This window comes from Candoia aspera, chromosome 1 (assembly GCF_035149785.1).
Source record: "Candoia aspera isolate rCanAsp1 chromosome 1, rCanAsp1.hap2, whole genome shotgun sequence".
Lineage (NCBI taxonomy): Eukaryota > Metazoa > Chordata > Lepidosauria > Squamata > Boidae > Candoia > Candoia aspera.
This window is the reverse complement of record NC_086153.1, coordinates 218,228,895-218,252,604: the sequence shown is the minus strand read 5'-3', so window position 1 is coordinate 218,252,604 and position 23,710 is coordinate 218,228,895. Positions and strand designations below refer to the sequence as shown.

The 23,710-nt window shown below is 42.0% G+C and overlaps 1 protein-coding gene across 3 annotated transcripts in view; it reads right to left on the bottom strand.

Annotated features, from left to right (window-relative positions):
* The window catches only part of MYLK (myosin light chain kinase), a 392,661-nt gene that overhangs the window by 8,399 nt on the left and 360,552 nt on the right, over window positions 1-23,710 (bottom strand). For 2 of the 3 annotated variants that reach the window (XM_063288774.1, XM_063288777.1), the window contains exons 25-28: window positions 23,139-23,342; window positions 17,108-17,325; window positions 14,644-14,767; window positions 6,699-6,851 (exon numbers count right to left, since the gene is read on the bottom strand). In XM_063288774.1, the coding sequence (XP_063144844.1) occupies window positions 6,699-6,851; window positions 14,644-14,767; window positions 17,108-17,325; window positions 23,139-23,342 (699 nt within the window). The remainder of the gene's footprint in view (window positions 1-6,698; window positions 6,852-14,643; window positions 14,768-17,107; window positions 17,326-23,138; window positions 23,343-23,710) is intronic. The other variant, XM_063288778.1, reaches the window with a different exon arrangement.

Genomic DNA, 23,710 nt, shown 5'->3' with positions numbered 1-23,710 from the left:
GAAAAGAAGGACATCGGATGAGCAAAGATAAGCCGCACCTGGTGCCCTGGAGGACACACCAGAATCGGGAAGACAAGAGAAGACACCGGGAAAACGCCCAGGCAGCAATCAAGGGTCCCATCAAGAGAGATTGGGACAATAGAGGGTGGAGGAGCCCAGGTCATACAAGAGGGTATAAAATGGGCACCTCCACACCACACACCCCGTTCCCGTTTTTCGTTCTGTCAGCCATCATTCCAATAAACCAGAAATCCTTAATACCCATTAAGTGAGTCTGTGTCTTATTGCGAAGCGAGACTGACCCTGACATAAAAACGGGAACCCCCAAAATTTTTTTTACCTAGCACCTATCCAACAAGCGTGTGAGGGACCCAGCTAGGTATGGAAACTCACGGAGCGAGGCAGCGCAACCCCTCGGCACCTGGCGACGAAGCCCCGCTCCCCTCGGGCGGGAGGTGGCTGAGGTCCAGGCGGTGTAACGCCCCAGTAAGTATGGGATCCAGCTTGGGGGAAGCGGAGGGGGAGGGAACCACCCCAGCACCCTGGAGCCCGTGGGCCACCGGGGGCGAGATGAGGGGACCCTCTCTAGGCTCGCAGGCGACCCCGGAGGAAGCGCGAGATGAACCACCACCCCGGGTGCACAGAGCCGAGGAAGCGCCTGGCACCCCGGAGGGACCAAGGGAAGGTCCGTCCTCCACGACGGCCAACGGTGAGGGCAAGCAGAATGGCGAGCGCACCCGGAGTCCGCAGACGGCGGCGAGGCTCGACGCGCTGGAGGAGGGGGTGCAGGCGATACGGCTGATGCTACAACAGCTGACGGCAGTGCAGGGACCCCACGGTGGCAGCAGCGTGGAGGCACACCCGAATGAGAGACGGCGGGGCGAGCGCGGCGGCGGCGACGGCGGAGCCCGACCCCAGGAGCCCACCCGCCGATCGGAGGCGCATCCGGACGAGAGACGGCGGGACGACCTTGGTGGTGGCGGCGGCGGAGCCCGATCCCAGGAGCCCACCCGACGACTGGAGGCGCACCCGGACGAGAGGCGGAGGGATGACCAGGCGTACGGCGGCGGTGACAATGGAGCCCGGCTCCAGGAGCCCACCCGATGGAGAACGTCCCGCCCCCCCACCCGGGCGGCGGGTCGACTAACTTGCCCAGAGAGACCCAGAGAGAGACACGGATACCGCAAGAGGACTGGAGACAATCCGACCCGCATCAGCCCACGGGGAGCACGCTGCATGGCCCAGAGGGGACCGGGAACCAAACCAGAACGGCTGCCAAGGACTTTGGCATAAAGTTTGACGGGGACCCCTCCAAACTCTCATTTTTCCTGACGAACGCGGGGTATTACCTCGAGGAATGGGGTCCCTGCTTCAGAACTGAAAGGGGCAAAGTGAATGCCCTGTCCATAAAGCTAAAAGGTCGGGCCGCCGATTGGTACGTCCAGCTGTGCCAATCAGGCGCCCGGGCGCTGCAGGACAGCACAGAATTCCTGCAGGCGCTGGAGCTGCACTTCAGGGACCCCCTGGAGCAAGAAAGAGCTAAAAGGGCGCTGAAAACACTCAGACAAAGCCAGCGCTCCGTGGCAGAATATGCCATGGGGTTCCAAGCCCTAGCCGGAAAAGTGGACACCTGGTCTCAATCAACTCTGATTGAGAAATTCAAACAAGGACTTCACTTAAACGTTCTCTGGTGGGCACTCTGCCGCAACAATCCCAACTCCCTGACCGAATGGATCCGGCTGGCGGGGGAAGCAGAGGACGCCCACGACACATTCCTCCACGCCAAGAAGGAAGCGCAGCAGACGGAGGCGGCGAGACCCCCACGCACAGCTGCAAGGCAGGGGAAGTCGAGACCCCAACCATGGAAGGAGGAACGGGACCGGCACTTCGCCAAAGGGCAGTGCTTCACGTGCGGCAAGGAAGACCATAAGGCAGCAGCATGCCCCAAAGTGACACCCAGAGAGAGCACGAGGAGGGCACCAACCGCACCAACCCCAGCGCCCAGAAAGCGACCAGCAGTGAAGGGGGAGTACCGAGCCAGACACTTCCCCTACAGCTCAGAGGAGGAGGGAAGCAATCCCGACGAGCCGACGGGAAACGACAACCACCTGGCCTAAGGGGCGCCGAAGGACAGGTGGAGAACAGTGACAGGTGCAATGACAAAGGGGTGAGTGAGGAATGCCCCACCCTCTATGTCCGTGCCACCCTCACCCATGGGGATAAGACTGAAAAGGTCTGGGCACTAATTGACTCGGGCTGCTCAAAAAGCCTAATGCACCCAGACCTGGCAGCCGCGCTTAACCTCCGCTGCTATCCACTTCAGCACCATTTGGTGTTCACGCAGCTCGATGGATCTGCAGCGAGAGGGGGCCCGGTCACCCAATACACCGGAGAAACCGCGCTAAGGCTCAGCAGCCACGAGGAAAAATTGGCTTTCATTGTGGCACCAGTGGGGCAACCCCTACTCATACTAGGGATCCCATGGCCCGTGCAGCAAAACCCAGTCATCAACTGGAAAACCAGAGAGATTAAGTTTGCTGATGGGCGTTATCAAGCACCTTTAGGGAACAGGGTCCCCCGAGCGGCCATGGGGGGGGCGACGACGACTGCAGAGCACAGAGAGGCGGCACTACCAGAGGGACTGCCAACCAAATACGCGGACTTCGCCGATGTCTTCGGCAAGAAAGAGGCGGACAAACTCCCCCCCCCCCCAGGAAAACAGACTGTACCATTGAACTGGTCCCGGGGGTACCCCTACCCAAACCCAAAATATATGCCATGACCCAGAGGGAGCTGGCAGCATTAAGGGACTTTGTGGACAAAAACTTGGCAAGAGGTTTTATCGAGCCTGCAAACTCTCCAGTGGGAGCGCCAGTCCTCTTTCGTGAGAAAAAGGACGGGTCACTGCAGCTCTGTACAGATTACCGTGGATTAAACGCAGCAAGCATTTCAAATAAATACCCCCTACCCTTAATAAAGGACATCTTGTCCCACCTGGCAAAGGGTAAGGTATTCTCTAAACTGGACATAAGGGAAGCCTATTACCGTATACGGATACGGGAGGGGGATGAGTGGAAAACTGCTTTCAACTGCCCATTGGGGGCATTTCAATATAAGGTGCTCCCATTCGGACTGGCAGGAGCACCGGGGGTATTCATGCAGTTAATTAACAAGGTCCTGCGTGACCACCTTTTTAAGGGGGTTTTGGTTTACCTCGACAATGTATTAATCTACACGGAAACGGAATGTGAGCACGAACGCTTGGTAAAAGAAGTGCTCAGGAAACTCCGCAAGGCAGAGCTGTTTGCCAAGCTCTCCAAGTGCGAGTTTCACAAGAAACAAATTGACTATCTAGGGTATAGGATTTCAGCTAAAGGAATAGAAATGGACCCAAGCAAGGTCCAAGCCATACTGGCGTGGGAGCGCCCACGCACGAGGAGACAACTCCAAAGCCTCCTCGGATTCACCAATTTTTACAGGGGGTTCACCCCAAGGCTGGCAGAGATTATTTTACCACTAACTAACCTACTTAAGACTAAGGGCTTGGGGGACACGCGCAAATCAAGAAACCCAGGGGCGCTACTAAACTGGACAGCTGATTGTCAAACGGCATTTGAGAAACTAAAAAACCTCTTTACAGCTGAGCCAGTGCTACAACACCCCGACCCCACCAAGCCTTTTGTGGTGCAGGCAGATGCCTCCGACTTTTCCATCGGAGCCATCCTGCTTCAAAAGGACTCCGACAACCACCTAAAACCCTGCGCCTACCTTTCCCGCAAATTCTCCGAAACAGAGCGGAGATGGCACGTATGGGAAAAGGAGGCGTTCGCAGTAAAGACAGCTCTGGAAACGTGGAGGCACCTGCTGGAAGGGGCCACCTGCCCCTTCGAGGTCTGGACGGACCACAAGAACCTGGAGGCACTCAGCACACCAAAACGGCTCAGCCCGAAGCAGGTGCGTTGGGCTCAGTTCTTCAGTCGGTTCAATTTCACCCTGAAATTCATACCGGGCAAGAAGAACTTCCTGGCGGATGCCCTCTCCCGACGGCCACAGGACGACACGCAAGCCTCCGACATCGTGGGGACAGTATGGACCGAGAAACAGCTGGGCTGCCCAGCGGTCACGCGCAGCCAGACAAGGAACCAGCGCACGGCAGCACGAACGACAGGGAACGATCGGAGCCGGCGTTCAATTTCACCGAACTGGCAACAAAGACTCACACAAGCACTACAAACAGATACATGGTTGCAAAACAACCGACACCATGTATCTGTCAAGGACAGCATTGCCTGGAAAGAGAAAGCCCTGTACGTGCCAGAATCACTGCGGGGGGAAATCTTACACAGATCGCACGATGACAAGACTGTGGGACATTTTGGGTTCGTAAAAACCCTTCACCTAACGAGGAGGCAATTTTGGTGGCCAAACCTGAGAAAAGACGTGAAAGACTACGTGGCCAACTGCCCCACATGTGCCACCACCAAACGGAAAGGGGGGAAACCCCAAGGGCTGTTACAGCCAGTAGCCAGCCCCTCCCGCCCATGGGAAGAAATTTCCATGGATTTTATTGTGGACCTCCCACCCAGCCAAAGGAAAACAGTGATATGGGTGGTAAAAGACTATTTCTCAAAGCAGGCACACTTCATCCCGTGTGCAACAATTCCCTCCGCACAACAACTGGCACACTTGTTCCTAACACATATATACAGGATCCACGGCACCCCCTGCAGGTTGGTGACCGACAGAGGCACACAGTTCACGTCAAAAGTTTTGGCGGGAATTTTTAAAATTAATCAGGACTAAGCAAGCACTGTCCACTGCGTGGCATCCACACACGGACGGATCTACAGAGATCCTAAACTCAACACTGGAACAGTTCCTGAGGGCATTCATAAACTACCAACAGGACAACTGGGTAGACCTACTACCTTTTGCAGAGGTAGCCTATAATAATGCGGTACATCAGAGCACTGGCCACACCCCATTTAAGGTGGTCTACGGAAGGGACTTTGTACCGATACCAGAACTGCCGCAACCAGAGACCCCGCCCTGCTCACCAGACGACTGGGCAGCACAGCTGGCAACAACCTGGCCAATCATCCAAACGGCCCTAGCAGACGCACAAACCATGTACAAAAAATATGCGGACAACCACAGGGCAGAGGCACCGAACTACAAAGTGGGAGATAGGGTCTACCTCTCCACTAAGTTCATAAAAACCTCACAACCCTCGAAGAAACTGGCACTGAAATTCATCGGACCCTTCAAAATCACACAGGTAATCAACCCAGTTACTTTCAAACTGGAACTGCCCCACAACTTGAGACGGGTCCACCCAGTATTCCACTGTGCACTACTGAAACCAACAAGCACATCCAAATGGCATACGGAAGAACCCCCCCCCCCACCCGTAATGATAGACAACCAACAACATTTTGAAGTACAAGAGATACTGGACTCAAGAAAGCAAAGAGGTAAGCTGCAATACCTCGTTAAATGGAAACATTTCTCACACCCAGAGTGGGTCCAGGCGCAACATGTCATGGCAAGACAACTAGCTAGACAATTCCACGAGGCATACCCAGAGAAACCAGCACCATAAAGACATCTTTGGGGGGCAGCATGTCATGACCTCGTTGCAAGGCACAAAGAGCCTCACAACGTAGATCATGATCATCAAGGAATAGAGGAAGAAGATAATTAAAACAGGGATTAAAACAAGCACCCAAAGCACCCACACCCATGGACCCATATGCAGCTGAAAAGAAGGACATCGGATGAGCAAAGATAAGCCGCACCTGGTGCCCTGGAGGACACACCAGAATCGGGAAGACAAGAGAAGACACCGGGAAAACGCCCAGGCAGCAATCAAGGGTCCCATCAAGAGGGATTGGGACAATAGAGGGTGGAGGAGTCCGGGGTCATACAAGAGGGTATAAAATGGGCACCTCCACACCACACCCCCCGTTCCCATTTTTCGTTCTGTCAGCCATCATTCCAATAAACCAGAAATCCTTAATACCCATTAAGTGAGTCTGTGTCTTATTGCGAAGCGAGACTGACCCTGACACCGCTCATCACTGGGCTGCTTGTGTGGAAAAATGCCAATAAATTAGTAATCTGAGCAAAGTTGAATTGTGTAAGACATTTTTTTCTAGATCAACTTGCCTTGCTTTACAAACTGTATGTGGGCTTCAGTGTCCAGATGGAGGAATTATGAGGCTAGCAACTATTTACAGGAAGAATCTAAAGCTTCTTGAACTTTGCCCTTTCCCTGCCTTTTCCTTTCTGCAATTCCCACACCAGCCACCATTTGCCAAGGCTGGGAAGGAACTGAATGTTAATACATCTGGAAAGCAATGGGCCGGAAGAGGAAATTTTAGAAATATTCATACCTTAAGAGTCATTACAAATTTATAGGACTTGAATTTATTCAGTGTATTTATATTTTAAGGTTTAGAGGCCATAGTTTGGTAGTGGGATTATTAGATCAGTTCTGAAAAGGCAAAGTCAGCATAGTCACAGGTCGTTCAACAAGTTCATTCATCTACACTAAATTAGTGCAGAAGTACCACAATATGGATACCTCTTATGCAATTATGCTCGGGGAAACAGTGTAAGAAGTCTTTCTGGGAGGATAGTCATTATGCATTCATATTTACAGTAGCATGCAAAACACTGTATATAGTTATATTTACTTCATATCTTTCTTTAGAAGGTTGTTTATGAAGTCTTTAGCGTCATCTGATATCTCATCAAAACCTTCGTCATCAAAATCCCAGGTGGCTGAGGTAACATTGGCTAAGGTTTCATTGTCATTATCACCCATGAAAGGGGAAAGTCCACTGACCCTGAAGTTTAAGATAAAAATAGTGAATGTTAACATTAGTTGAGACAGTTGATACCTTCTGAAGGAAAGAAACAAATTACTTGTAAAAGTATACATGATTTGCAAACATGTGAAAAAAGGTGAAAGCTCCTCTGTGCAAGCACTGAGTTAAAACATTTAGATTCAGTGATTACATGCAAGAAGGCACAACTTTAGAAATATGTTCACAAAAGAAGAGAACAGCCTGATAATCCAAATATTTGCTATACTTGAAGCAGAACTGATCTCTAGTTCTGGCTTTATGAATGCCAAGGAAAAAATAACGTGACAATGTTTCTGAAATCCATAACCGGTAAACAAAATGAACAGTTCCATGATTTAGCCATTAGAGGGAACCAGTAAGCTAGCAGTCTTTTAAAAAGAAAATCAGAGATTTTTTTTAAAGGAAATACAGTATACTAACGAAGAGGAGTTTCTGATCCAAGTTCAAAACAAAAACAATAATTTATTATGCAGAATAAATGCATGTCATAACTGGCAGCCTTATATGGTGATGATGCCCCCTTGCCTGAACAGATGTCTATGTTTAAGTTAGTTTAATTTGTAGAATAGTAGTTGTGCTAGTTTTACGGAATATGCAATACACATTTAATTGGTCAAAGTATTGGTGAAAGAAGTATGCATGCTCTAGAATTACAGTGCAAATTTTATTGCATGGATTGAAAAAAAGTTCAATTTCTACAGTATACAGTTATCACAAATGCTATTAAATAAAAAATAGACTTTCACTATTTTACTAACTTTGTAACATTGTCTAGGAAACCTATTGAAACAATTAGGCTGGCACTGCAGATGAATTATGTAGTAAACAACTGTATTAAAATTCTGTCTCCAATATCAGAAACACAATTGATCAGGAAATTGGAAAAGGTATTTTTTGTGACCACATTCAAGTTTAAAAATACCCATTCTAAATGGGCCCCATCTCTCTCCTTCACTGATTTCTCTTTGACACCAGGCAAACTTTTTTTCTGAGATAAGCATTTGATCTCTTAAGTTGCTAAGCTCACTTCATTTTTAACTGAACTCACCGCTATCTTAATACATTTTATCTAAGCCATTTTAAGTAATTTCAAAATAGAAAAGCTGGAAAATATACATAATATAATAACTGCTACACTTCATTTCAAAATGTGAGTCAAAGAATGCCTCATCAGCCCACCCTGGGTCTGAAAGGCCATAGAATAAGATACAAAGAATAAAGTTTTCAATTAATTGTCTTGAGAATAATTCTAAGAAAACAGTATTCCATAAGTACTTTGGGAAGGAACAGGGAGTTCAGGAATGGACTTTGTTGGCATGCTTAATGAAGTTTATCTCTGGAGTGTCTTCATTTTTTCCACAGATCTCTTTAACCTTGATCTGTGATCTCCATTTTATTCAATAGTAAAACAGAAATCTAATACTGAAACGAGCAGTATTTGTTTATGGAAACAATTTCCTTTCTGCAAAGTGAAAATGAACAGCAACCATTAAATAAAAAGTAATTTGGAGATGAAGTTATGCAGTTACTTAGAGATAATGTCGAGGTGTTTACTGGAAAGATTTCTTTAGCTACAGTACTTAGACCCAGCATCTTCTTGGTATGCAGAAACTCAGGCATACCCTAAAAGTCTCGGACAATTCCACTTTTACAGGGCAATTACAAAACAATCTGTGTCTTTCAATAATGCTGGAATGTAATCAAGGTAGCCTCCCTATTTACCACTACTCTCATTTATACTATCTGAGGATAATCAGCTCCTCCAAGATGGCTTAGAGAGAGACTTAAGACCTAGGCAGTGGCCACGTTCCTGGGCTTTCAGCTTGGCACTCTACACAGACAACTGTATGAGAAGTGTCCCAGGAAGTGTGGGTACTTCTTCCCTCATGACAGCCTATTCTCATGTCAAAAGGTCACTGCAAAATGTGCAATCTATATTAACTCTTGATCTGTAGAAGCTTGTGCAAGCTCAGTGCAAACTGCAAATTTACACTATTCTTATTTTCCAAAAATATTGCTGGTTTGGGATCAGTCTGTCTTTGCCCCAAGAGCAAAAGTATTTATAACCCCCCACCCCCATCTCTTCCCTCATGTTTCAGGAAATCATCCCTCTTTCCTTCCATTGACTTGTACTACATAAATGATGTGGAAAAATTAATACGTATATTTGAGGAACCACAGTTATTGAATCTTGGATTTTTCCCCACTGAAATAAAGTAAAGCAGATTTACTTCTTTCACCTCCCTTACTAATTTGTTGATCAATAACATTTGCTTCATTATGTCTTATCCTTGAGCTCTTAAGCTCTTCTAAGTGTATGCTTCACTGCAGGGTAAGCTATTTTTCATCCAAAGAAGCATATAATGGCTCATTATATGCTAATTGAACATCTACAGTAGATGTGGTTTTCTGCTAGAAAACTCAGTACTTTCCAATGCAGGATTGTATGGAAATTGTACCTAAAAGTTTCTCTCAAGGTAGAAAACCAGTACTGGCTAAAATCATTTTAATTCCTGAACTGAAGGTCCCATTATCTCATTTTCCCTGACTGTTGTTGTTTATTCGTTTAGTCGCTTCCGACTCTTCGTGACTTCATGGACCAGCCCACGCCAGAGCTTCCTGTTGGTTATCAACACCCCCAGCTCTCCCAGGGATGAGTGCGTCACCTCTAGAATATCATCTATCCACCTTGCCCTTGGTCGGCCCCTCTTCCTTTTGCCCTCCACTCTCCCTAGCATCAGCATCTTCTCCAGGGTGTCCTGTCTTCTCATTATGTGGCCAAAGTATTTCAGTTTTGCCTTTAATATCATTCCCTCAAGTGAGCAGTCTGGCTTTATTTCCTGGAGGATGGACTGGTTTGATCTTCTTGCAGTCCAAGGCACTCTCAGAATTTTCCTCCAACACCACAGTTCAAAAGCATCTATCTTCCTTCTCTCAGCCTTCCTTATGGTCCAGCTCTCGCAGCCATATGTTACTACGGGGAACACCATTGCTTTAACTATGTGGACCTTTGTTGTCAGTGTGATGTCTCTGCTCTTAACTATTTTATCGAGATTTGTCATTGCTCTTCTCCCAAGGATTAAGCGCCTTCTGATTTCCTGACTGCAGTCAGCATCTGCAGTAATCTTTGCACCTAGAAATACAAAATCTTTCACTGCTTCTACATTTTCTCCCTCTATTTGCCAGTTATCAATCAAGCTGGTTGCCATAATCTTGGTTTTTTTTGAGGTTTAGTTGCAAGCCAGCTTTTGCACTTTCTTCTTTCACCTTCATCATAAGGCTCCTCAGTTCCTCTTCGCTTTCAGCCATCAAAGTGGTATCATCTGCATATCTGAGATTGTTAATATTTCTTCCAGCGATTTTAACTCCAGCCTTGGATTCCTCAAGCCCAGCATGTCACATGATGTGTTCTGCGTACAAGTTGAATAGGTAGGGTGAGAGTATACAGCCCTGCCGTACTCCTTTCCCAATCTTAAACCAGTCCGTTGTTCCGTGGTCTGTTCTTAGTGTTGCTACTTGGTTGTTATACAGATTCTGCAGGAGGCAGACAAGATGACTTGGTATCCCCATACTGCTAAGAACTTGCCACAATTAGTTATGGTCCACACAGTCAAAGCTTTAGAATAGTCAATAAAACAGAAATAGATGTTTTTCTGAAACTCCGTGGCTTTTTCCATTATCCAGCGGATATTGGCAATTTGGTCCCGAGTGCCTCTGCCTTTTCTAAACCCAGCTTGTACATCTGGCAATTCTCGCTCCATGAATTGCTGAAGTCTACCTTGCAGGATCTTGAGCATTACCTTACTGGCATGTGAAATGAGTGCCACTGTTCAATAGTCTGAACATTCTTTAGTGTTTCCCTTTTTTTGGTATGGGGATATAAGTTGATTTTTTCCAATCGGATGGCCATTCTTGTGTTTTCCAAATTTGCTGGCATATAGCATGCATTACCTTGACAGCATCATCTTGCAAGATTTTGAACAGTTCAGCTGGGATGCAGTCGTCTCCTGCTGCCTTGTTATTAGCAATGCTTCTTAAGGCTCATTCAACCTCACTCTTCAGGATGTCTGGCTCTAGCTCACTGACCACACCATCAAAGCTATCCCCGATATTGTTATCCTTCCTATACAGGTCTTCCGTATATTCTTGCCACCTTTTCTTCATCTCTTCTTCTTCTGTTAGGTCCTTGCCATCTTTGTTTTTGATCATACCCATTTTGGCCTGGAATTTACCTCCAATGTTTCTAATTTTCTGGAAGAGGTCTCTTGTCCTTCCTATTCTATTGTCTTCTTCCACTTCCACGCATTGTTTGTTTAAAAATAATTCCTTATCTCTTCTGGCTAACCTCTGGAATTTGGCATTTAATTGGGCATATCTCCCCCTATCACTGTTGCCTTTTGCTTTTCTTCTTTCTTGGGTTACTTCTAGTGGCTCAGCAGACAGCCATTTTTCCTTCTTGTTTTTCTCTTTCTTGGGATGTATTTTGTTGCCGCCTCCTGAACAATGTTGCGAACTTCTGCCCATAGTTCTTCCGGGACCCTATCTACTAAGTCCAGTCCCTTAAATCTATTCTTCACTTCCACTGCATATTCCTTAGGAATATTAGTGAGCTCATATCTAGCTGATCTGTGGGTCTTCCCTAATCTCTTTAGTCTGATCCTAAATTGTGCCATAAGAAGTTCGTGATCAGAACTACAGTCAGCTCCAGGTCTTGTTTTTACCGACTGTATAGATGTCCGCCACCTTTGGCTGCAAAGGATGTAGTCAATCTCATTTCGGTGTTGTCCATCTGGTGAAGTCCATGTATAAAGCCGTCTCTTAGGTTGTTGGAAGAGTGTGTGTGTTATGCAGAGTGAGTTGTCTTGGCAAAATTCTATCAGCCTATGTCCTGCTTCATTTTGTTCTCCCAGGCCATGCTTACCTGTAATTCCAGGTGTCATTTGACTGCCCACCTTAGCATTCCAGTCTCCTGTGATGAAAATAACATCTCTTTTAGGCGTGTTGTCCAGTAGGTGCTGCAGATCCTCATAAAACTGCTCTACTTCAGCTTCTTCAGCATCTGTGGTTGGGGTGTATATTTGGATCACTGTGATGTTGGATGGCTTGCCCTGAATTCGAATTGAGATCATTCTATCATTTTTTGGATTGTATCGAAGCACTGCTTTCGCCACTTTACTATTAATTATGAAGGCTACTCAATTTCTTCTGTGGTCCTCTTGTCCACAGTAGTAGATCTGGTGGTCATTTGATGTGAAGTGGCCCATTCCAGTCCATTTCAGTTCACTGATGCCCAAAATGTCTATCTTTAATCTTGACATCTCACCAATAACCACATCCAATTTGCCCTGGCTCATAGATCTTACATTCCAGGTTCCAATGGCGTGTTGATCCTTAGAACATCGGATTCGCTGTTCACCACCAGCACCGTTGGCCGCTAGCCGTCCTTTCGGCTTTGAGCTAGCTGTGTCATCATGTCTGGGGCTAGTTGAACTCATCCTCTGTTCCTCCCCAGTAGCATTTTGACCATCTTCTGACCTGGGGGTCTCATCTTCCGATGGTATACCGACATATCTCTGGTTGTACTGATCCATTTAGTTTTCACGGCAAGAATACTGGGGTGGGTTGCCATTACCTTCCCCAAGGATTGCATTTAGTCTGACCTCTCTGTCATGACCTTCCCGTCTTGGGTGGCCCTTCACGGTTTAGCTCATGGCATCATTGAGGTGCTCAAGCTCCAGCACCACAACAAGGTAACGATCCTTTGCTGAAGTTTCCCTGACTAGGATCTACGTATTAGAAAGGTTTTCAGTCGGACTCCAGTTCCTGCCATCTACCTCATGAAGCTGGCTCCAGGAAGCAAGTTACCTCACCCTTTTGCATAACAAGGCCAGTCCCAAGTAGAAAAAAGTTGGGAGGATAAAGTAACACATATACACATTTGTAAGTTGTATTAAGAACCTGAAGAAAAGTGGCCCATCTCAGTTCAAGGGCATTGGGAATAAAGTGGATGTGTCATTTAAGTGGAAACACATGTTTCAAGATTCAATTGCTTTACAAACTTATCAACCAGCACTTAAAGAAGCATTCATGAAAGATTATTATTAATCTTGCCCTGAGTCTCAGCAAGTTATCTAACTGCAAGACTTTAATGATCAGAACTAACAACAGGCCTCAGCTGAAAAGCAATAAGGAAACCGTAGAACAACATATAGTTCGCTACACTGATACTGAGTATTGCTTGGAATTTACCTTAATCATAAATAACAGTGTCAAGGGACTAGCTGGGCTGCAAAAATCCACTCAACCACTAGCTGGCATAAGTAGATGTTTCTGTATCTTATACTGCCATCTAATGGTCATCTATATTATTGCAGCCCAGACCTAATACCCTGCAAGATATCAAATAAGTAAAGAAACATCAAATGAGACCCAGTGGAGAGATTCAGCGTAGAGACAATAGAGAAAATCTAAAGCATAAGTAATAATGAAGGAACCAGAAAAAAATTGTTTATATATGAGTTTAGTGTGCTGGAAAGCACACTTGAAGAGCAAAGTTGAAAAAAAGAGTATTGCTAGATATTATTCTGCAAGTATATCTTATTATTTATGGCCCCAACAGCACATTAATGCATATATAAAAATATCAAATCACTGAAAATACTAACGTAGACTTGAGAAGAGTGCCAAACAAATGAAAACAAAAGGCAGAAAAATAATTTAAAATTAACAGAGACCAGAAACAAGAAAAGGAAAACAAGTAACTCTCCATTTACTGGAAAATGATGAAATGTACTATGAAATATAAATACATACTTAAAAATATAGAAATATGAAAAAAAAACTATGAATAAAATGTTAGCAGAAACTGGAAAAGACAGACAAAATAGAAGACTTTTAAAATCCTGCCTTCTGTCTGTCTATTAGCAGCAGACATACCTAATACCCCTGCCTCCTACTTTCCCCACAACAACAACCCTGTGAGGTAGGTTGGGCTGAGAGAGGGACTGGCCCAAAGTGACCCAGCCGGCTTTCATGCCTAAGGTGGGACTAGAACTCTCAGTCTCCTGGTTTCTAGGCCAGCACCTGAACCACTACACTGAACTGGCTCTTATTTAAATAATAATGCATTAATAAAGAACAGCTGATGTTCTACTGTGATTTAATAATGAAATACAGATATCATACCCCCATATTCTCATGCATTCAGTTTAAGGAACAAAAGGGCAACTCTAAATAAATAATTAAATGTTTTAAATATGAGATTGTGAATGAGGGAAGATACCTATGTACATGAGAATGAACAAAATAATTTGGTGTATGGATGGTTAATTATTGATATTATCTTGTAATATTATTTTTCAGCAAGCTCACAGTGATTAAATGAAACAGTTGAATTTTCATATCCTTGAAGTCAGCAGGATTCAGGCTCAGCTTAAAGGCAGTTTTAGACAACTGTGGAATTTAATTAAGACTAACTGGAATAATTTAGGTATTATAACTATAGGATAACAGAATGCATCCTTCCCTGAAAAGGGAATTAACATGCTTATAAAACTGTGATCTAATTAAGTTTGTATGTTCTGGGAAGTTTCAAATTTTAAAAAATGCATCTAAAGGACATGAATGTATATTTAAGGGGAAATAATCCCAAATAAAACAGTTCTGCTTGATATGGATATGCTTAGATGTCTATGTTATCAGAAAGTAAGGGTCTAAAATATAAGCAAACAGGATGAGACATTTCAAAGGTCTGAATCAATAGATTACTTACAAGATGTAGCAGATGACTCCTATGCTCCACATGTCAGTAGCATACCCAATAGGCTCATAATTTATAACTTCTGGAGCCACAAATTCTGGTGTTCCAAAGAGGACCTTCAGAGAACCTGCATTTTCTAAGGTTATACAGAAGGAAAATTTTGTGTGTTCAACATAGAAGACAGTGTCTCTGAAGTTGCCCTCTGAAGTCTAAGCAAGCTATTCCCCCCAAGTTTCAGAGGTAACTTAGAACAATCATTTTAAGGCAGACTAGGTGAAGTACAAAGGCAATCAGGGATGTGAACCTTAGCTGACTATCGCAAATGTACAACATTAGCCCCTGCACTCCTCTGCTCCTGAACAATTTTGTATGGAGCTCTGGAAAGGCAAGAGATTCCTTTCCTCTTTCTCTGCCTGCCCTCCTCCTCCCCCAATAGGATTAGTCTTTCTCTCTCAACAAAATGCTTCTAGTCCATTAATACACTATTTCTGCACTGTGTGTGTATGCATGTGTAAGTAACACCCACTCACCAATATACTATTATATATTACAGATAAAGATACTATAGATCTTCAGATGTTGTACAAATCTCATTGCACTGACACTGGCTGGGCAGGCTGGATATGGAAATGGAAGTAGAAATAAAAAAGTATTGGAAAGTCATAGTTCCTGCCCTCACCCAGTAATCATCTAAAATTAGTCACATGATTCTTATTCCAAAATATTTCTGAATTCCTAAATATGAAAAGTACAACCTACACTTACACTGGGCAATTAATCTTGTGTCGTGACTAGCCGGGGAGAGCCTAAATGCAGGGCTGAGTTCAAAAAGTTGAAATTAAAAGAAAATTACTCTCTGATCAAAAATTAGTCTAGGAGCTGTTTATGAACCCAGTGGGATCATAAATTGTGCTTCCCTGATTATGCTTGAGGTTACTGGAGTGACTTGTGGATTTTGCATCCAACACAAGCTGCTTAAATATATTTCTACTGACCTGGACTGTTGTGAGGGTCAGTATCCCTTTTGTTTCAGTGCAAGATTTGATGGCTAATCCTAATCAATTTGTGACAAAGCCAGAGCTGATACCTCATTACCATTTACATGTAGCATAACCAACGATTTTTATTTTTAAACTAGCCTTTTCACTGCACTGGGCAGAACAAATCAATTTCTAAAAATTATAAAAACAAATGGTTCAGCAAAACATCCCAGAAAAATATTAGTACTAATACTCCTCACATGCAATGTTCTAAATATTCCAAAAAAGGCCAGGAAAAACATCCTCTTACATGGTTGGCATTCCATGACAAAGTTAATGTCTGCAGAAATTGACCACAAAAGGATCACAAATCTCTACTACTTTAAATTATAACAAAATCTCAGAGTTTAGCTGCATGAGTTTTCTAATGGCTTTAAATAAGGTTTTACGGTTAGTGAGAAAAAGTTCTGGGTTATCTTCCAGAGGAGGGTAGACTGAAAAAATGTCTGAAATGATTTGATTAAGCATTTTCTAACAAGCTAAGCTCAAAGTCTGATCCACTGGTCAGGATGACAGCAAAAAGGACAAATGGGGATTCTAGCAGATTCACCAAACTAGAACTAGGCAGGCTGAGAATTCTAGGTGTTATAAGCCCAACGTATCTGGGCCTACAGAGTTGACACCCACTCACCCCAAACTGGGAAGGGCCAGATAGCAGCACTTGGCTAGGAGTAGGAGAAAACTAGCCTGCATTCAACCAAGAAGCCACCTGAATGAGAGACCATCTGTCACTGTTATATCTCCAGAGGTTTGGGAGACAATAAAGTATGGTGAGTGGGACAGTTTCTATAGGGAACTGCATAGAACTGTATTATTGAGATTCTAATCTATTTCCAATTATTTTCAACATATTCATTCATCATTATGCTTCATTTTATTTCTTCATTAATCTGTGATTTTATCAAAACATATGCACTTCTGAACACTTGTTTCACATTCTTTTTGAAATACATGTTGGCACAGTTTTTGAGCTGAGTACCAAAAAGTTCAAAAAGGTGAAATTAAAAGGTAATTACCTTCTAATCAAAAAGTAGTTTAAGAGCTACTCAAATCAGTTCTAATCAGGATCATAAATTCTGCTTCCCTGATTCTGCTTTAAATTATGATTATTTGCCACAGACATTTATTTCAGCTTGTGAAATCTAGACATAAGGCATTATTGTTTGGGGTTCTGTCAAAGCTAAGGCTTTCACAATGACTGCTCTGAAGCTCTAGAATTTATGGATATAATCTTCTGATTGATGACAGAAAGCACTGCATTCATCTGAAGTACCCTCTGCTATGGACTTCTGGCAAGCTATAATGCTAACTAAGCCATATGGAAAATGGGCCAAGCCCGTTTTGAATTAAATAGTGGTTCCAAGCACTTGTAACAACTATACATGATAAAAATATGCTGTATCTTACAGCTGTTTAAGATAACTTAGAGATTTTACCTAATCTTCGTGCAAGTCCAAAATCAATCAGCTTGATTCTTGTACCAGTTTTGTTGACACACATAATATTTTCAGGTTTTAAGTCCAAATGAACAATGCCTTGCTTATGAATGAATTGTACTCCTTCTGAGATCTGTTTCATGTATTTAATGCATTCCCTCTCTGTCAGTTCAAAATCCTCATCAATGATTCTTTCGAAGAGTTCTCCTCCAGAAACACTAAAACAATATTACAAAGAGAAAACAGATTGTATGGAAAATACATTTTCTACATGAAGGCAAGCCATATGACCTAACTCTACTGATTATTCTGGAGGACAAAGATGGGATGGGGAATAGGAACAATGTAATGTATCCATGCACAAACATTCCTTTGGCCCAACATTCAACCCCTTGATCATCTCAATCTCTGTCAGTGCAAGACCAAGTGACGCTTTCTATTTTGCAACAGTGAAAGAGTACTGTGGTCTCTTCAGGAACTCATACTTCTAATGTTTAGATTTCATTTTGTTCATACTGTCCAATATACTTTTAAATACATTTAAAAAAGAAAGCCACATGTTTGGATAAAACTTCTAGAGAAAAAATACCAACAAACAATACATTAAAATGAATTAAAACAGTAGAACAAATTATACACTTTGGGACTAATATGTAGCCAACTTAAGAAAAGGACCGTAATACCATAGGTTACATATGAGTACAAATGTCAAAATATGCTTTATTAAATTGAAAATCTTTATTGCAAACTTATAGAAATGTTTAACTTTCGTGATACTCTGAACCTCACTGATCTGATATTTCACAATATTTATTTTTGAAATAAAACATGTTTTTACATTCTGGAACAAGAGCACAACAGAAAAACATAAACTGTCAGAGCTGATTAAAAGGCCTCATTTTAAAAAATGGTCTCAAAAAGTACATAATCCAAATATATAAATTACTCATACATCACTCAGCAATTGATGCAATTACATATAAGAATCCTAATGTAAGATCACAGCCAATATATTCACTGAAGTGCTGGGATATGATTCTTGCCATGTAAGTTTCATACTGTAGGATCAACTATAGACACACAGTGCTGTCATTTTAGTGGTTCTAGTAGAAGCAGTGATGTTAAGGAAAGTTTGTATTGTGAGAGGATCAATCAAACTTAAAAAGCAGCAGTAGTGAAAGCTGAGATCTGCAAGTCACTTGTGAAAAAAGGAAGAGTTAATGAATCTAGTTAAGTAATGTTTACATTTATTGATTTATTTATTAAATGTTTATCCCTCCTTTCTGTTTATAAAATACTCAAGGAAGCTGACAGCAGTTGAACAGGGAATTGTGGGTAGTTAGCTAGCATGAGAAGAAATGAAAGGCTTTCTATTGGCTTTCTTTAGGAAACAGAAGACAAGACATAATTTTGGAGTCCTACACTGCAATACTTGTGGCATTTGTGTTCCTGCCCAAACACAACCTAGAATTTATTTGCATTAAGTGGTGCCTGAAGAAAATTATTTTTCTTTTAAGGATGTGTACCCTAAGAGAGGCTTTCTACAGCAAGGAGAAATGGCTCTCTTGGTGCTTATAGTTATTTTTGTGATTAATTCTTTTTTAAAAGAAGCTTTTTAAGCTTTGGATTTTGCTTTCCATCCAAATATTAAGGAGGGCTGAGACTATGTAATCATCTCTCTGTTATTATTTTTGTACTAAATTTGAAGATTTTAGCATTTTCCTACCCGTTGAATCTGCTGTTTTGAACCTTCAGCTTTCTGTTGCTACTTTCCCTGGGGAACTGCCTATTATACTTTCACTTCTGTAAACACGGCTCAGAATTTTTCTATTATCTCCCACTTTCGCTGGTTAAGAACCTAGGGGGCGCCATAATCTACTGCATGAGACATGGAGGATTTCAATCAGACTGTTTCCAACTTTCACAGAGACTTTAAACAGATGCTTTCTGAGTCCTGCCAAGCTTTTATGCAAGGCATTCAGGACATTGTGGAAAATGTGAGGTTTAAAATGTGTCATCTGGTTGGGGATGTCATGGAAGAAATTGAAGAGCTTAACAACGATAGAAATATTTCTTCTAATAGCGAGATCAGGGCTTCTGTCAAAATGCTGGATGAACATTGGATAGTCGAGTTGAAGAAATTAAAAGGACAGATCGAATTGCAAGCCATAAGTGGAACTGAACTGCTGATGGAACATTATGGAAAAGAAGGGGTTCTTATGTATGGGAGGCTTTTTGTTGAGAAGTCGGAGTTCTTAAGAGGGGCAGTTGGGCTGTCTGATTTCTTTATGAAGAAAGCTCTGTGCACATTGTGGGGATGTGTAAATGCTCCGGTTTATTTTGAAGTGGGGCAAGGGCTTAAGAGTATTTATCTGGATTGCTTCTAGGTGTTAGAATAGAGACTGAGTAAGAGGATGAATGGGACAGCCAGGAAAAACAGCTAAGCCAAGCCGAGGAAAAAACTGAAGAAGACTTACAATTAAAGAAAAGCCTGGAGTGGGAAGAAGCAGAACAGCTGAAGGAGCCAGGAAGTGAATCAGGTTCGCCACCACCAATCAGCGCTCGAGACTGGCGTGCGGCAAGGAGGGCTGAACAACGAGAAGCCTGATTGGCTCCTATGCGAAAAAGGCAGGAAAGCCAAGATATAAAGAGCGCCAGAAGCCAAAGCCAGTTGTCGGAGACAACCATTCCTCTCTACAGCCTCATGAATTCTCCTCAGCATGTTCAGAGCCATCTTTGAATTCAGAAAGCACTGTTGATCTTGATAACCCCGATCTTCCTGTAGATCCTGTCATTCTTCCACCTGCCTCTCCATTTCTCTCGGCTCCTAATTCCGCATTTCTTTAGGGACTTAATTATCTCAGCAGTCACTGCCGTTTCTCTGCCTTAGAGCACTTTGTGCAGGGGGGCTTCCCCTGTCAGCCTCTGACATCATCATTCAACTGTCAGCTCCTGAATTCAGCCCTGTTGTAATTACATCTATACCTTCCGCCCCAGCATCGTATACTTACCTTTGATTCCTTCGAAAAGCCACTGTCACCGCCTCACCTTAGTCTGTCTCAGTTCTCCAGTCCTACCATCGATTCATCTTGTTAAATACTCAGATCACCAGATTCCTCTACCTCAGCTTCTGTGTTAATTCTACTCCCTCGGAACCGCCCTGTTTAACGCCTCAGAGTCAATGGCTTCTACAATCTTCAACCAATTGGTAAAATACTACAGTGCAAACAATCCATTTACTCCTCAATTGTATTCTGTCTGTTGCCTGTGACTTTCTTTGTTTATACCTTAATTTTAAGAATCAATTTTCCTCAGAGTTAATTACCTTGTACGTAGAATCCATTCTTTTCCTATTCAGAATTCCATACTAAATTCAGTTTCAAAAATTTAAATAATAAATTTCTGTTAATTATTATTATTAGACCTTCCACTGAGGTAAAATTAGCTTAATAAAGAATTGTTATTAATTAATTCAGAGTCTATAGACTAAACAGGACACTAGGGCTGGTCTGACTTCATCTTTAATGATTTCGATTAAGATCAATAAGATAAAATAATACATGCTTGGTTTTAGGCTTAATATGATTAAGATTATTATAATTGTATTATGACTTATAATGGCAGGCAATTTATACGCTTTTTAGTTTGATTTTTATTATAGTAGACAGAAATGGAGCAACTGTATTTAGTGATTTTTGTATGTGCCAATGGAATGATTTATAAAAATAATGTGATTTTGGTTTAATATAGAGTAAAGGATAGAGTATGGAAAATTTGTTGTATATCCTTGCTGTTAAAAGTCAGAAGTCACCTCTTCTTGTCATTAAAAATTTTTTTTTTCTCTTGGGTTCTCACTCTTTTTTTTTTTTCTTTTTGTAGTTTTTTGCTTTTTTGTAGTTTTTATCTTTGTCTTAAATCTAATAAAATCCTTATTAAAAAAAAAAGACCATGGTTCTCAAGTGGTATTCCCATCCCCCCTCTCCATCCAGATGACAGAGCCTTAAACAGCAAATAAAGCAAATAAAGAGGTAATTGGGAGATTTTTGTTTTCTCAGAACATTGTCTGAGTTTTTGGATGATAACTACTGCATGAAATGGCCTGTACATGACAAGTACTATTTGTCTGAAGTATGGCAAATGTAATTGGTTTGACACTGAATCCAGGCGGCTGAAGACTAAAACTCTGAAGTAAAATTATCAGGTACAGAACTGTGCACTACAGAAGGATGTCAGAGGGTTGCTGTAATGGGACCTATTAAATCCTCAATTTTTAAAAATTCAGAAAGAACATTGGCTCATAAAAATCATGCCATTTATTGTCCATGTACTATGGGAAATAAATAACATGGCCTTGAACTACTAGTTGAGGAAGGCAAATATGACCTAATACAAATAACCAGATCTAGTGGAATGATTCCTCCAATTATAATACACCCACTTCTCATTTAGCAACTACTTTGCTTAGTGATCATTCACAAGTATGACGGCAATAAAAAAAATCATTGTCTGACCAAGGCATGCATTTATGACCAAATTTCGTATGTGTGGCAAAAAAGCATGCTGGAGTGAGAGTAACACTGGTGTAGCTGTACAAGAACTTTATCTGAATGAGATGGCAGCAATCAGCAACCTTTGCAGCATCTCTCTCTCAGTCATGTGTTTGCTTAGCGACCATTTTCCTTAACGACCTGGTTGTTGGAATGGAATTCAATTGCTAAATGAGGAGTGGGTATATAGGAATTGAAGGATACAATTTGTTCAAAAGGAACAGAAGCAATAAAAAGGGAGGAGTCGTTAAAAATATTTTTTTATCTATTCAGAAATCTAAGCAAATGACCTTGGCAATACAGTATAGAACACATAGGTTAAAGTAAGTGGAGGAATGAATAAAAGCAATACTTTTGCTGAAGTTTAATATTGCATGCCAGAACAAGAAGCAAATGTGGATTAGACTTTCCAGTATCAAAATGCTCTTTATTCTACAGGACAAGTAAGCTTTTTCCCTCCTCAACAGCCAGGACCACAGTTATCTGTACATTTTATTAATACAATCTTCCTGTAGTTAAAAAAAAATATTGACAGATGCAGTGTCAGTGGGCTGACAGGTTATATTTATGCCTTAAATTTATTATAGCTTCATCCACTCCTAATATGAAAGAGAATCGACTTTCTCATTAAGTGATCTGAAGGAAAATTCGTAATAAATTTGGGATTGCAAAAAGATATTTCCAGGTTTCTGAACTCTTAGGATATTGTGTCATTATCACTTAGACCATAATGCATTAAACATCAAAATAAAACCTGGGGATTTTCAGGATTGATGCAGCTTGAATGTGCATGAAATTATTAGCTTTCTTCTGTCCACCAATATTCTAGAGCTAGAACATAATAATTCTTGCATTAAAGGGGGGCATTAAAAACTTGCTCAATGTAATCTCAAATGAATTATGATGGGATAAATCAAGCCTGAATAGCTATTTTAAGGGTTTTCATTTGCAGTTCTATTTTTCTGCTTCTGAGAAATGCCAGACTGAAGTAAAAGACAAAACAGGAACATAATCCAATTCATCCTCCACAGAAGTTGCCCCATTTTGTTCAATGAGGTTTATTCCCATGTAAGCCTGCAAACCATGGAAGGGCTCATGTTCTAAAAACATCTTGGGACTGGACAGCAATCAGCATTTATTGCTATATTTAAATGGAATTATATTTAATTGTTTAAAGATAATGATCCATTGTGTTTTGCAGAGCTGAATGAAATATTCTAAATGGCAAGATGTTGCTTGAAGTAGTTGCTGTATTCAAAAGTGGAGAACATAGAAAGTGACTGTACTGTTCCACTATAATACTGAGGCTTACCTGTATTCTACAAGTACAATCCAAGTGATCTGCTTTGGGGCACAGGAATAACTTACAGGAAAATATACCATTTAAACAATTAATAAACAAACAGGATTTTCAGGTTTGTTAGGTAAGATTATAAAAACATTAACACTGATAGTTTTCCTACTACAGTCAACTTTATACTTACAGTTCCAATACCATGACAATGTTAGCTTTCTCTTCAAAAGCATCTACCAATTGGACAAGTTTTGGATGGTGTAGACAGTTCATTATGCTGATCTCTTGCCTTATGTTTTCCTTATCCTTAGCTGAATATGCTTTAAAAAATTTTCCTGCCCAAACTTTTCCAGTTTTTTTCTCAACAAGCCGGAAGACTTGTCCAAATTTCCCTCTGAAAAGTACAGAAAAATCCCCATGAAATGAAATATATAACAGGAAAACATGCTTTCTGGATGCCCTAGATTCTAGGGATTAAAATGATTAATGCGATTCTTATGCTCAGCTGACAGGCACTTAGTCAAAACCAGCAAGCTTGGATTCACAGGCATAGACATGTTAAAGTAATAGTTATAGGAATGTGTAAACCTGCCATACACCAGCTATGTCTATAGCACAGTTTTTCCTACAGTGACTTGCAACAGCTCTCCATGGTCTCTGGAAGTATTTGATATCAGATTTATTAAAATTAGAACAGCAAGTATTGAACTTGGAGTGGGTGTGCAAAGCACAGGGTCTTCTATTAAGCAACATCTTCTTCCA